Below are 15,943 nucleotides of genomic sequence, written 5' to 3'. Positions count from 1 at the left end.
AGTTCTTTTTCATCGGAGCCGTCAATTCTGGTTCTCTTATTTTGTTATCATGGTTATAGCCACACTCATCAATCATCAAATAATATTTACGTTTATCAAGAGCTCTTTCATTACATTGCAGAAACACATCAACTTCTTCCTTTTTTTTTTATCATGGTTATAAGCAAACTCATCAATCAGCAAATGATATTTACGGTTATCAAGGACATTTTTATAAAGTTGCAGAAAACTTTCAATTTTACCCATTTTTCGTTATAATGGTTATAGCAAAACTCTTCAATTAGCAAATGATTTATACATTTACCAAGAGCTCTTTCATCAAACAAAAGAAAATCGTCAATTTTGCTCTTTTTTTTGTTATCCCGGTTATAGCCAAACTCACCATCAACAAATGATTTCTACATTTATCAAGAACTTTTTCATGAGGCTGCATAAAACCACATTTTTGCTCTTCTTGTTTTTTTTTTTATCATAGTTATAAACTCATAAATCAGAAAATAATTTTTACGTTTATCAACAGGTGTTTCATTAGGCTGTAAAAAAATCGTTAGTTTCACTCATTTTTTTGTTATCATGGTTATATCATATCTCATCAAACAGCAAATGTTTTCTACGTTTATCAAGAGCTCTTTTATCATGTTGTAGAAACTTATCAATTTTGCTCATTTTTTCGTTATAATGGTTATAGCAAAACGTTTCAATCAGCAAACGATTTCTACGTTTATCAAGAGCTCTTTCATGAGACTACGGAAAAACAATCAAATCTTCTCCTCTTTTTTTGTTATCATGGTTATAGTCAAACTCATAATTAGCAAATGATTTCTACGTTTGTCAATAGTTTTTTCGTGAGGATGCAGAAACCGTCAATTTTGCTCAGTTTTTGTTATTATTGTTATAGCTAAACGCATCAATCAGCAAATAATTTCTAGGTTTATTAAGATCTCTTTCATTAGATTATAGAAAACCGTCAATTCTTCTTCTCTTGTTTTGTTATCATGGTTATAGCCAAACACATCAATGAGCAAATAATTTTTACGTTTATCAAGTTCTTTTTCATGAGCTTGCAGAAAACTGTCAATTTTGTTCATTGTTTTTTTGTTTTTATTGTTACAGCCAAACTCGTCAACCTGCAAATGATTTCTATTTATCAAGTTCTCTTTCATTGGAGCCGTCAATTATGGTTCTCTTGTTTTGTTATCATGGTTATAGCCACACTAATCAATCAGCAAATAATTTTTACGTTTATCAAGGGCTCTTTCATTACATTGCAGAAACCCATCAACTTCTTTTTTTTATATCATGGTTATAACCAAACTCATCAACCAGCAAATGATATTTATGGTTATCAAGGACATTTTTATAAAGTTGTAGAAAACTGTCAATTTTGTTCATTGTTTTTCGTTATAATGGTTATAACAAAACTCTTCAATTAGCAAATGATTTATACATTTATCAAGAGCTCTTTCGTCAAACAGGAGAAAATCGTTAATTTTGCTCTCTTTCTTTTGTTATCCTGGTTATAGCCAAACTCACCATCAACAAATAATTTCTACGTTTATCAAGAGCTTTTTTATGAGGCTGCATAAAACCATCATTTTTGCTCTTCTTGTTTTTTTTTTATCATAGTTATAAACTCATAAATTCGAAAATAATTTCTACGTTTATCAACAGGTGCGCTTCGCCCGGGTGGAATGTTTTCTTAATATGTAAGAGATATTTGTATCTATGTATATAGTTTGTTTGACACGAATTTTATTGTAGTATTGAGTATAATATTTTTGATTAGGAATATAGTAGTAGAGTTAAATCTGTTGTATAAATTACAAGGCAAGTAATTGATAGTATAGATTAATGTGGGATAAGGGTTTGTGGGAATATTTTGATTACAAAGATAAAGCAATACACAAACATTCACATGTGTAATCTTTTGTTAATATGTAAGAGATATTTGTATCTATGTATATAGTTTGTGTTTAAGAATTTCATTGTAGTATTGAGTAAAATATTTTTGATTAGGAATATAGTGGTAAAGTTGAATTTTGTGTATAAATTGTAGGGGCAAGTAATTGATAGTATAAATTAATGTGGGATAAGTGTTTATGGGAAATTTTTGATTACAAAGATAAAACAGTATGCATATCATATTAAGTGTTTTAGGTCCCGATTAAGTGTTAGGCACGTAGATAACATAAATAAACGTTCTACATATATGAAGACCCGGAGAAAACGTATTAACATCATGTATATTTTATATTAATTTAGTAATAATATTGTACAATTTGAAGTGGTTATTTTAAATGTAATGCACATATATAAAATGATGACGCTATTTACAATCCGTTCAAGTGAAAAAGAGTATTGTGCTTTTTATTTCAATGGACGAATATATCTACATACCATGCATGTTTTTATTATTATTACCAGAGTTTCGGACAGAAACAAATGCAACTATCGACACAAATGAATGTGTTTGAAGAGTTTCTTGTTCAGCTCATATTTAAAGCCCTAAAAATTCCAATTGCTAACCCTGATTTCTCAAAGTACATCTCCCACATACAATATTATAATACAATTGTTAGGTAGGTGAGAGGTTAATGCTCTATTAACGCTTAAGAAGTCTCTTAGCTTGCCTCTGTAATATTCTGCAAAGAACTAAATTATACCCTAATAAGCTTTGAGAATTCAAGGTTAACAACGAAAGAAAAAGGTTAAGTACATGCTGCAAGAGAACTGCTCTTAAGAAAAGGGTAAAGAAAGTCCATGCTGCAAGAGAATGCATCTGTAGGACAGGTAGGAACTGCATTAGACTAATTCAAACTATTAATAGACCATAGCATCCCAGGGACACTACAAAGTATATCGGTAGCTGGTGCAAAGAAATACATTATTCATATGGGCTAATTGAGAATAGTAATAAGCAAAAATGAAAATGACAAACTCATTACTCACCAACCATGTACTGCTTCGCGAAATAACTGCAGCCTGCAAACTATTAATAGACCATAGCATCCCAGGGACACTACAAAGTATATCGGTAGTTGGTGCAAAGAAATACATTATTCATATGGGCTAATTGAGAATAGTAATAAGCAAAAATGAAAATGACAAACTCATTACTCACCAACCATGTACTGCTTCGCGAAATAACTGCAGCCTGCAAAAGAGCAATCCAAAAGGCAGAGACTGCTACCACCAGGATGAAATGTACGCAGACTTTTTCCAAGATTCCGAGCTACCTGCACAAATCATAGCAAGTATATACTTTTTAAAGACCCAAAACAACTGTTAAAGAGTATCTAGAGAAGAAACATTGATATATGGAAGCCCATTACTCTTTCTAAGTTCCAAAACTCATACTGTCATAATTTTATAGATAAATTTTCCGGTTTTAATCCAAAGAGATTCAAACTCAATCAAGGAAAAAGCTCATACATCTCTAGTCTTATCTATATTTCCAAATCTCCTAAGAAACAGATGTGTGAATATTCTCAGCAATAGCAAACAGATGTGTGATTTATATATAGTAAAAATCAGATCCAATAGGAGAATTGTTGTTTCTTTTGAATACTTAGAAGCAAATGTATTTTCACCTCTATAATAACAAACAAAGATCAAAAACCACAAAAAACAGAGATTATGATATTGATATTGAAAATGGTTTTGGAGAATGTGTTAGAGAATTTGGAGACTGTTACCATTCACCAAAAGATCATATAGATGTGTTATCGATCCTTGAGTTAGTGGTGATTCCCTTGTCTACAACAACAAACAGAGATCAAAAACCACAATGGAAGATAAAATATTGACAAATTGTCTGTCTCTGATTGCTTTCCAAAGGTCAACAGGAACAATTAGTTTCTGCAAAAGCCAACGATCATATGTGATCGAAGGTTCATAGAAAACAAACAGAATTGGATTTGAAGAAGGTACCAAAATTAACAACAAAGGCCACAAAAGAAGTTTAAAGATCAGTACGAAAGTTTAAACTTTTCTTACCTTCATCTGGAAGCACCTACTCATCATATCTAGAAAACATAATTGTGGGAATATCTTAATTGATTCAAATGGTGATATACGATTAAACTTCCAATTCCAAATATAACGAAATCAAAGGGATCAAAGTCACTAATAAAATTTCATCATTGACAGATTCTAAAATAAATATTCTAGTTATCTTTTTATAGTTAGAATGTTCTAGAACCTTCAAAGACGACGTATGCCTGGGGTACGGACCGATGGTAAGCTCTTCATGTGATGATTATGCTGAACATTGTCATCTCCAAGACTCTCATTCGAGCTATCTTATTCTCACCATCTCTGCCACCTGTTGCATCTGCTCACAAGTATAATCTGAAACCCATGAACAAAACAAAGTCTCATCAGAAAACGGAAAACAATCAAGGAGAAAAAGCTTGTTAGACAAAAACTAAGAAAGAGAGGCGAGAGCAAAAAAAAGAGAAATTAACAAAGTAACACTTTTCATATCCTCTTGTTGAGATATTAAGAAAGCTGAGAAGCTGAGACAGAGTATGAGAAACCGAATCAGATCCTTTTAAGCAAAAGCATCTAATCATTCTTAAATCTTTACAAAATCCAGACAATCTACAAAATATTGGAGAGTAATAGTGATCAGTAGAAGAATCCAGACAATCTACAATGTCACTTGTGGTGGAATACTCAGATGCTTCACTTTGCTTTTGTTTACCAAAGTGAATTGCTATAAAGAATGAGAAATAATTACTATCACTTTTTCCACATTGATAAAATCAAAACCTGAGATATGGGATTCGTCTGGGGAAATCAAACCTATAACCTACATCACCTACCTCTCACATCTTTCAAATTAAAATCAAAAAAATGTTGAAGAAACTCACCAAAAGAAAAGAGAGCAGCACGTTATTAGCATGACTTTCCCTTCTATAATTGTTATCCCACAGATCTTGTTACCAAAGCTTCTAGAATTCAGGATAGCCGTAAGTCATCACATACATAATCGGCACACCAGGAATCTGCAAACTAACAAAAGAAAAAGAGTTAAGAATATCCAAAGACCCCAACCATGGATATAAACAAAAGCATTAATGCATCGGACAATCTTTACCTTTTGAATCCTTCGTTTTAAGTCTCCATTACATGTAGCCACTATTGATAATTTGATTGAGAGATTAAAAGAGTAGAATTTAGAAAATTTAACAGTTAACCTCTCTGGTAGTGCCACCGCCGTGTACGCCTCAATCCACCGTCGTTGATTACTCCTCAACATGATTGGAGAGATGAGACCCAATGGTTCTTTTTATAAGCCATGCAAATGTGTTCTCCTTCTTCACCACATCCAATCTGAACAAATTTGCAAAAGACCAATAGCATGATTGTGTTCTGGTAGATCAAATGCAAGAGAGATTCATGAATGTAATAATACTGTTACCTTGTACAACTCTGTATTTCGTGTGTCTATCTCTGCTAACTCTTCCTTTAGTTGAAGAGTTAGTATCTTTTCCTTGTTGAGTGATGTCTCCTTCTTCTTTTTCGAATTTAAGGGTTGTGATAATGCGTTCGGCTTTTCCTTGAACCTGAGGAATTAGTATCCAGAATACAAAGGAGAAAAAGAAGAGATGTATTGTGATTATCTAGTCTAATTTGATATTCACAGTGTTTAGGGAGAAAAAAATCTAACGGGAAGACACCTTTAATCTAGAGTTAACATTATCCATGACAATTCCCTTACTTTGCCTTCTTGGCTCACCTCGATCTCAGACTCAATATCTCTTTGATTTGTGGTTTGGTTTAAGAACATTAACCTGATTCACCAAAAACAGAATTAGTTCTATATATATTTGAAATCTGAAAACGTCAAATCTGAAAACGTCTCCGCCACAACCTTACATTCAGATTGAATCAAATTTAGCTCCACTCAAACTCGTCATTCCACTCACTTGCTATCCCATCGTAATGAAACAGAGCAATTGTAAAGTTGTCTGAAAACTGGTTTTTGATTAGACAATACATAACAAACATCAGAGTCTTATATAAAATGCTGAATACACAAACATCTCTTACCTTTCTTAGACTTCTCATCAATCTCATCTTAGTATCTTGACACTCTGCATTTCAGCTTCACTTTCCAGAGACAAAACAATCTACTTTAGTTTTTCATTTCTCACAAAACCATTTTACACAACAAAAGCAAGTTTGATTCTTAAATCCAACAAAAACTTAACAAAGACCTCACAGTCACAAGTAAGCTGCTTCTCAACCTTAGTCTCAAACATTCCATTATTACCTGCATTGTTTCATCAAACCAACAACGTGAGAATCTTTTTTGGTTCAGACACATTCCAATACCCAAAAGAGAAAAGAAGAAAAACCTATGATTCTTTTGCTTCCACGTTTCTTATCCATCAAAAGCTTCTGGTTAGATCCACCATGTCTGAAGTCAAACATGCTCATAAACACCCAAACACATCCTATCCTTTCTCTTGAAAGATGTCTTCTACAAATATCTTTCTACATTAAAATCCTCAATGCTCTTCTTCTTCTCTCTCTCTATTAACTCCCACGGAAAAAAAAGAAATAGAAAAAGCATAAATGATTTTTACCTTTAGAATCTGATCCAATGCTTGCAAGAACATGAAAATCCCATATGTAACCAATATTTTTCTTGTAGAAGCAATATATGTCATCAATGTATTCAACTACAGCTAGAGGATTGTTCTTGTCACAGCTGTCTATATCCATCACAGACTCTTCTACTTCAACATCAATATCATTTGAATCTTCCATTTCAATTCCTTCCTGCAGATAAAAGACAACATATATCTTCATCCGAGTAACCAACAAAAAAAAAAGAGTGGCTTAAGTTGTTAACCTTACCATTCGGTCAATCTCTTCAAGCATGGCTTCAGTGTGTTGAACAAACATTGGTTCATTAAAGTCTCCTTCTTCCACATCTGTTATGATTCTATCTAATGTTTCGTTCGAAATCAAGTCTGGTTTCTTGGTTTCCTAACCACAAAAAAAAAAACACTTGAGATTAGACAACCTAAACCATGTCATGTTTTTAATTACCAAATTCAATTTGTGTCAATATAAAGTTACCTCCTTGTGAATTTGGGGATTGTTCTCAGCTAACTGAGCAGCAAATTTCCTGAAGTTAAATCAAGAATTATAGCTCCTAACCAAACTCATAATACAATTGTGACATTGAAGCAGAAATCAATTGAAATTTACCGACCTAGTAACCGGACGATGCAATGGAGTGGAATCTTCTTGTTACATATCCCATTCTTCCTGAGAAAACAATTGGTTCGTAAGATAAGTGTATACAACTTTACAAATAAAGGATCATTCAAAGAAGAAGGTAATAAGTAATTACTTGGTGAATGGTCTCTTGTTGACAGCAGAAGGATAAACAGGAGCTCTGCTGATGTTCTTGTTTATATTACTCAGTGCTCTTCTTGTCTGTCTATTCGTTGGAATTACCTTTCCTCCAGGTAAAACACCTATATACCCAAGTCGGATCCTTCGTACTGCAATCGAAGCAGATCTAAATTTGCCAAATCAAAACAAAAAATTAGCATAAACGAACATATATCCAAATCGAAGATCTAGTCAAAAAACACCAAATCAGCACGATAAAGTCATAAGAAACTCTCTATTCTACAATTTTATCACGATAGACTTTGCAATCTCGACATCGATGTCGATTTAGAGAGCCACCAGAGACGATAACTTGCACGATAATGAAATTAGAGCGAGCAACCTCTGTTTTTCGTGAGCTTCAAAACAGATTTCTGTGTTTTAGAAAGTAAATATATGTTAGGGTTTCTAGCAGTCAAAAAGAAAAGCATGTAAATTCATGATAAAATACAAAATATAGTTTAGATTAGAGACTGACTTTTTGTACGATGAAACAAACACGCTTTGATGATCGTATGCCCACATCTCATTGTAACCTGAGAGGTAAAAAAACATAATAAAAATCAAAAATATATGCTGAAAAAAATTATGAATGCAGGGACAACTAATACGCAATAAAATCGCATAAAAATATATACGATAACAGGAAGAAACACATAAATTTATATAGGTAAATAAATATAAAAATATACAAACTAAAACTATAGAAGTACCTTCCCAAACCTTGTTCTTTGCTCGTCAACACCACCTTCGTCGGAGCGCTTTGTCGATGGAACCTCCCACGTTATACAAAACTGAAACACACACCAAAAAAACAAATCAGCAAAACAATAAATCAACGAATAATGCAATAAAATAAAACAAACAACACAAACAATATGCACACAACCTCTAAAGGTGAATGAAAACAATATTTGCATGACAAACAACTTGATTCATCAGAATCGTTGATGTATAAAAAAACCATAACGGTGAAAACTATCTAATGGCCACAGAAAAAAATAATACATAATTCTCTGGCCGATCAACCATATATATAGCTTTAAGATTAGGGCAAACATCAATCATTATCTTAAGAAATTTAACTTTTTAATTAGAAACTAAATCAGAAAACTAACAAAAACGAATTTTAACTACTAAGATATAGAATTATCCAAAAAATTAACAAATAAATTTAAGCTAAGATTCCATAATCATTAAAGTCGAGACATTATGACATCCGTATCCCCAACGATTACACTATAAAATAAAAAAATTTAAGGGTGATTAAGACTAATCATCTCAAAACACGATTAGACTTATATACCCTTAACAATTAAGAACAAAAATTTTCGAAATCGAGGGTGTTTAGGACATTATTATAGAGATCAACACACGATTAGACTTATATACCTCTAATTACGAAGAAGAAGAAATTTCGAGAAAAACAATTCATTAAGGGTGTTTAGGACAAATCATTCCAACTTTTAACCACAGGCCTCCAATGCCCTAACTTTGAATGTGGTGCGTTTCTACTTCTCAATTAATTATTGTAGAGATATCTATTTTAAAAAAGAGTTTGGTTTTCGATTTGGATCAGTTGCTTTATCAATATTGTGTTGATCATCTTTTAGAAAAAAATGAGTTTTTTTGTGAAAATTATGTTGCTATCTTTAATAAGCCACATTAATATAAAAAGAGTCAATTAGCTATATGCTAATTATTTGAGAAATAATTAGGTGTGACATACACAAGTTTTTTTGTTTGCAAAACAAGAGAGAGAAATATTTGTTTTCAAAAAAACAAGACAAAAATACCCCTGAAATAAATGCGGGAGTTTTCCCTCCGAGAATTTCGTAGGGGACAGGGATATCATGCAATATTTTGTGGGCTTCCACTTATTAAATGCATGTATCGATAATATATTTTGCTATGCAATATTTTGTGGGCTTCCACTTGTTTTTTATCGGATACATGGATATATATCTTACATCGTAATATTTAGTAATGTTGTTTACATATGATATATCACTGTATTTCCTGATATATCACTATATATCATGATATGATATGATATTTCACTATATATCATGATATAGCAATATATTTCATAATATATCAATATATATCATGATATATCAATATATAATATGATATATGTTAAAATATCGTGATATATAAATATATATCATACATCGTAATATTCTATTAATATTGTTTACATATGACACATCACTATACATATATCATTATATATCCTGATATATCACTATATATCCTGATATAATATGATATTCACTATATATCATGATTAACAATATATGTCATGATATATCAATATATATATATCATAACATATATCATGATATCTCAATATATAATATGATATATATTAAAATATCGTGCTATATAAATATATATAAGGTTTATAAATATATCTCATGATATAACGATATCTGATATCTGTTATCATCTCTAACAGAAGCTCAATAATAACGAACGACACACATTCGTGACGTCTTGGTATCAAGAGTTTGATGAGGTTCATGGTATGCATTTTGATCAGAAAAATCTAATCAATTTAATGAATTCAGAAGATCATAATTCAGGATACAATCAATTTTAAGAAAATTAGAAAGAGTCATATGGAGTGTTTCATAAAGTAAAAAAAAAATGAATAAAGAATTGAAGAGAGAGAAAGCGAAAGAAAAGAAGAAAGAAGAAGAAAGCAAATAAGAAAAAATGATGCGTTTGATTTGAGGGATATTATTGTCTTTTCTCCATGTTTTCAAAAGACCCATTATTTACGAACGTGCCACTGCTCCTTTGACTTAAATATTTTGTGGTCTTACGGTATGCAGTGTAATTACTCTATAAAAAATGTATACCAACGCCATATTTCTCATTTAAAGATCCGAATGGGGACATGCAGTTTAACTACAGATATATAAGTGCGGTGCAGTTCTAATAGTAACGAAAATATATTCATTATATTCATACATATTTGTATGAGTATATTTTCGTTACAATTAGAACTGCACCGCATCGTGCAGTTCCGTATCCATTTGGTATAATATTTTTAGTTTTACACACAAATAAAACTTTCAATATAAAGTTTAGTTGTTTACATATACTACAGTTTTCAAATAAAATGATACATAAATTAATCCAATAATATCTTAAATTTATGTTTCTAAGATTATGGAAAAGTTTAATTTATAAATAATATACTTAACGAGTCACGACGAAGATATTGCTCAGCACGACTCCAACGAACAAGCTAGAGTAAAAAACGTTACTAAGTCCTACGTGGCATCTCCCGCCCAACAATCCAGCAAAGTTAGTTATCGAATGTTGTATGATTTATTCTCAGTAATGCGATAAACCCAACGAAACTATACTCAACCACTAAAACTAAGCCACGTAATCAAAAAGTCGTACCATTAAACAATCACGTGAAGAAACACGGATACATTGAGTGCACCGTTACGTACACAATCAAAACAATTATTTAATTTAATTGAATTTAAATGTAATATCTCTGCTCACTCCCCAAGATAGATCTATCCAAGAGAGACACACATTCACTGTTTATGACTCACTTTTTTTAATTTTGGATTTTCGTGAAAAAGCTGAATTTGTCTCTTTCTCTATTTCTCCCCGGCGTCGATTTCACGGCGGCTACACGACGGTCAACGATGTCATTGACTGTACCGGAATACGATTTCAGAGTACGTCTCTCTCATTTCTTAACACCGCTTCACGAATTCTCTCTAAGGTTTGTGTGTGTGTTTGCTTCTTCTGTAGTTGACGCCGCCACAGTTTGGTTTTTCACCGATCGGGTGAGTTTTCTCGTCATTTATAGGTTTTTTCATCTTCGATTGGATTCGATTTGACTCTGTGTATCCATCAGGGAGCATAATTTCGCAGATGTTGATAATCTAGAGAACTGTATTAAGTACTTGAATCAGAGCTTAGTCACCTATGGATTCTCTGCTTCGCTTGACCTCTTCGCTACCGATCCGGTGCGGTTAATCAATCTCTAATGCTTTATCTTTTTTTGTACCGATTTTTTTTTTTTTTTTTTTCTGGGTTGTTTGATGAATCTGATTTGATTGACCTGTTTTAGGTTTCGATTGCTAGAACTTGCAATTGCGTATACGCTTTGATTCAACAGAGGCAACGAGATGTGGAATTTAGAGAATCTGCTAATGATCAGAGACAACGGTGAGTTTTTTTGTCATTTACCTGAATGTTGATTTTTCTGTGTGCATTGTGAATTAATGGATGTTGTTAAACTAATTTAGTAGCTTCATTATGATAGTGTTCGATATTAAGCTTGAGATTGACTCTGTGATCTAGATCATGCTTTCTATATAAAGAATTTTGTTACTGTTTTTGGTTTTATGTGTGTTTAGATAAGAATATAGTTATAGTGAAATTCTTTTGGGAGCAAAGAAGAAGACAAAAATGTTTGAGATGAAATTGCTACTTTTGTTGCATCTATGAAGTTTTCTGCATGTGATGTCATTGTGTTTTACCAATTTCTTGTTTACCTCAGACTTTTATCCGACATGGCGAGACTCGAAGCAAAAGTTGAAAGGCTTGAGACTCAATTGCAAGCTAAGGAAAGGGAACTTGGTTCGGTGACAAGAACGGTAAGAGATATATATCCGAAGTTGGAATTAGGAAACCATGTATTGATGTTTAATGACATACTATTTTTGGTCAGGAAGCAAAAAATACAGCGGCTTTAAAGACGCAGAATGAGAAGCTACAGAAAGAGAGAGATGAGTTTCAACGAATGGTGATTGCCAACCAGGTTTGGATCATTGCTTAATACCAGCTAGAATTCTCAGTTTTTCGTAATGTGGATAATTTTTCCAAGAATTTGGGAATGCTAATGCAATGCCAATTGAACATTGTTATTGTTTGGTATGAAAGCAAGTCAAGACCCAACAATTACATGAAACAAAGAAAAAAGAAAAGGAGTACATAAAGTTACAGGTATGGGTTCACACTGCAAGTTCTAAGTGTTTGTAATATATGTCGAGTCTTACTTAATGAAAAATTAATCTTGTTTTAGGAGAGGTTAAACCAAGTGTTGATGGAGAAAAAGAAGGAAACGAGATCAGGCATGGAGATTATGAATCTACTCCAGGTTCTAATTGGGATTTTAAATAACTATTATCGAGTTTTCCTAGACTATCCCCTTTGGCTAATGAACAATTTCTTGTAAATATATGTACAGAAAGAAGGGAGACAGCGTGGAACATGGAGTGGGAAGAAAACTGACTCTGATTTCTACAAAAAAATTGTAACCACCATGACAATTTAGCCTCTCAGGCCTTATATTTCATTGAGTCAATGTGTTACTGATATATTTGGCGCAATATGATCTTTTCAGGTGGATGCATATGAGGCAAAAAATCAAGAGCTGATGGCAGAGAACACTGATCTGAGAGCGTTACTGCGATCCACACAGGTTTACCTTTTGTTTATTGTTCCCATCTAAAAACAACTTTGGGAGAGAATGAATATTTCTGATCTTTTTATTGAAGACTATGATACTTACCTTTTGACAGGGAGACATGCGTTCTTTCTTGAATGCTTCCGGTGGATTACCCAATCAATCTTTGGTAGCAAATGGAAGACACGGCGCAGACCCTTCTCAGTCTCCTTTGGGCGGAAAGACGGTACATAAATCTCATTATAAGCTAAATCAATTTTCAATGCATTCCCGTCGCATATAATTCACAACCAAAACACCAGTAGATATCAACAAGAATGAATATCGGTATTGACAGGATGTTTTCGACCTACCTTTTCGTATGGCTCGAGGTCAGATAGAAGATAGTTTACGCTCTAAGATGGTTTCCATCAAGGTAAGAAAAAGTCTAACCCGAGTTTAGACTTTTTAATCTGTTATAGCTTCTCATGTACTAACCTGTTCCATTTTTTTTGTCTGTTTCGATTAATGAAGGAACGAATGGGTCAGTTAGTAGATGCACAAAAAGAAGTATCCATTACTTCTGAAGCTTCAGAGAGGGAACTTGAACTTGAAGCACAACTCGTCGAGGCACGCAGCATAATTCAAGAACAGGTATTTTAAAGCATATCCTTCTTTGATTTCTCTATTCCTATGACCATCTCTAAAGCTATTACAAATTTACAAAATCTCCTGATGCAGGAATCTATAATGTCCAAACATTTACCTAAGACAGATAGGAGAAGGAACTCAGCTCCTCCACATTCTGTCAACGGACTGCGTGGCTGACTAATTAGATTGTGAATCTCAGGTTCCAAAGATCAAATCACTTCCTGTAATTTTGCTCTTGTTTAAACAAAGAAATATTTTATGAATTTATAAAAAAAAATTAAATGAATGTGGATTCGTATTTGTAACGTTGTACAGAACACTTGCAGACAACAAGTTTCAGGCTGTAGATTTTTATTATAGATGAATGAAATATGTTTTATTTCATAATATAGTTAGTAGTCAACTATGTTAGTACTAGTAAACCATGTAATAATCCAAATGACGCAAAAACAATTGTAATGCTGTTTAACTAGAATACAAGATACAAAACATTGAGAAAGCTTGGATGGCTAATTTATAATTATGTTGATGTTGATGTGAATATAATATAAATAATTTACTCTGATTTCGAATTAATAGAAAATGTAAATCGAACATAAAAGTTGAAGACTTGTAAAACAATAATAGGATATTTATATTGTTGAAAAAAGAGCGTCTAATTTGTTTCTTAATTCATATGAAACTTATCATTGAAAATAATAGAAATATATCATTTCTCCATAAATGGAAATCATACATATTCAGAAACTTAAAATTAAACTTACAAGAAATTTTGGCTACTTTGATGACAAAGTTATATACGATACGATAATACGATGGTTTGAAAAAACAACACAAGACAAAAATTGTTTGATACAATAATAATTAGATTAATAAATATATACATATATATGATTATTAATTTATGATACTAAATTTATAATTGATAGAGGCATAGTGTTAAAAGTTTTTCATCACCATATCATTGTTATGAACCTAGCATGCATACTTAGTACATCATGAACTCTTGATGCATGCATGTCATAAGCTCGCTTTAGCAACTCGAAAGCTACAAGGCATAATGCTTTCTTGAGATAAGAATTATGATTTGTTTCATAATATAGATATTTTTCTAAATAAATAAATCGAATTGTTTCATGATTTTCAAATAACTTCTTCGTCCCAAGATCAATTCAGTACCCAAATATGGAATGTGAAAGGAGGTAAGTTCTAAACTCCAACAATGACAAGATCTGAGGAAGATATCATCGACAAATTTATGTAAAAACATACTTAATCATGATATACACATTTTCATACTTGGATTATCCACACAAAAGAAAGAGTTTCGCATGAGCAACAAAATGTGTTCAGAAGGGACCACACCGATATTTCTTACAAAATTAAGGGTATATTTTACTAGTACATATTAAGTTACATTTCAGTTTCTGGTTTTTTAAAAAAATCATGAAAGTAATCAATAAATACATATGCAAACAATCTTGCATAAGAATTAACAATTGCGGTTTTTTTGTTTAAATTTTTGAATTTTTTATCATTCTTAAGAAAGAATTACAAAATTATCAAAAAAACAAATCAGAGATAAAATATTTCTCTAACTAATATGATAAATGTATATGAATTGTTTTAATGTAAATTCATATAATACAAATTTTATTGAAGATCTCGATAACAACTAAAATGGATTATTTTCTAGAGTTTTGTGGATACACCTATTTTTTATTATATACAGCGAGATCTCAAATACACTTATATAGACAAGCGAAAACAAAAAGAAAAAATCTATTCATGGCCCACACCAACCGAAAGACTAAAAATCTAAAACTTATTAAGGAAAGAAATCTCTATTGTGATATCATACTTAATTTGATTATATTTTAATTAATTATAAAAAGCATTCAACAGTATAATATTAAGAAATAAAGTTAAAATTAATAAAAAAATTAATGGCCACATTTTTGAAAATTGTTTTTGACCGCCAATTATTCAGAGACCGCGCTTGAAAACTAAAATTTCATATATTCTAGGGTTTTGGGGTGCACCTCATTTTTCCTATATAAAGAACTTTTACATACATTTTCGAAAACGCCGAAATAGAGGAGAGAGCGAGAGTTCATGCTTTACATCAACCAAAACTCGTACTCATATTAGGGAGAAATTCATTGAAGTTTTATCGATCTTTATCTTATTTCACATACGAATAGATCTTCTGCGGATTACACCACTTTTTCCGTTCAACAACTTCAAGGGGATAATTTTATTCCACTACAATCCCATAAGGTATTTTCATATCCCTTAATTTAGATTTGTTTCACTACAGAGCATCGAATTCGCATAATACTTTTGAATCTGCTGTAAATTTTCATGTAATAAATTATTTTTAAAGTGTTAGAAACATAACATAAACTTGTTAATGTTCCGGATTCGATTGCATGTGAAAAAAAACTA

At 31.9% G+C, this 15,943-nt stretch overlaps 1 protein-coding gene and 2 long non-coding RNA genes across 20 annotated transcripts; 1 reads left to right on the top strand and 2 right to left on the bottom strand.

Annotated features, from left to right (window-relative positions):
• Positions 1–2,453: 2,453 nt before the first annotated feature.
• Positions 2,454–2,983, bottom strand: LOC110230537. The gene is made up of 2 exons (XR_002333676.1): positions 2,950–2,983; positions 2,454–2,866 (listed from the first exon to the last, which is right to left on the bottom strand). It is a non-coding gene; the product is annotated as an uncharacterized LOC110230537 (long non-coding RNA).
• Positions 2,984–3,195: 212 nt separating this feature from the next.
• On the bottom strand, positions 3,196–7,418 carry LOC9322323. Of its 18 annotated transcripts, none has more exons than XR_002333663.1 (15): positions 7,373–7,418; positions 7,232–7,287; positions 7,096–7,144; positions 6,871–7,002; positions 6,366–6,792; positions 6,225–6,280; positions 6,058–6,117; positions 5,884–5,982; positions 5,685–5,798; positions 5,426–5,570; positions 5,202–5,337; positions 4,875–5,016; positions 4,202–4,350; positions 3,696–3,756; positions 3,196–3,236 (listed from the first exon to the last, which is right to left on the bottom strand). It is a non-coding gene; the product is annotated as an uncharacterized LOC9322323 (long non-coding RNA). The 18 variants fall into 18 exon arrangements; XR_002333667.1 differs by having other exon boundaries at positions 5,879–5,975; XR_002333675.1 differs by having other exon boundaries at positions 5,744–5,798; positions 5,879–5,975.
• A 3,210-nt stretch (positions 7,419–10,628) lies between these two features.
• Positions 10,629–13,882, top strand: LOC9322322 (afadin- and alpha-actinin-binding protein). Its single transcript, XM_021033657.1, has 14 exons — positions 10,629–11,126; positions 11,203–11,237; positions 11,309–11,420; positions 11,525–11,622; positions 11,957–12,053; positions 12,128–12,217; positions 12,340–12,402; positions 12,482–12,556; positions 12,647–12,712; positions 12,803–12,880; positions 12,981–13,091; positions 13,203–13,280; positions 13,379–13,498; positions 13,586–13,882. The coding sequence occupies exons 1-14, from the start codon at positions 11,094–11,096 to the stop codon at positions 13,670–13,672; spliced, it is 1,143 nt and encodes a 380-aa protein (XP_020889316.1). The 5' UTR covers positions 10,629–11,093; the 3' UTR covers positions 13,673–13,882.
• The last annotated feature ends 2,061 nt before the right edge of the window (positions 13,883–15,943 follow it).

The sequence above is a fragment of the Arabidopsis lyrata genome (genome assembly GCF_000004255.2).
Source record: "Arabidopsis lyrata subsp. lyrata unplaced genomic scaffold ARALYscaffold_3, whole genome shotgun sequence".
Classification (NCBI taxonomy): domain Eukaryota; kingdom Viridiplantae; phylum Streptophyta; class Magnoliopsida; order Brassicales; family Brassicaceae; genus Arabidopsis; species Arabidopsis lyrata.
Note: the sequence above shows the minus strand (reverse complement) of the source record. Positions and strands in the feature narration are given on the sequence as shown.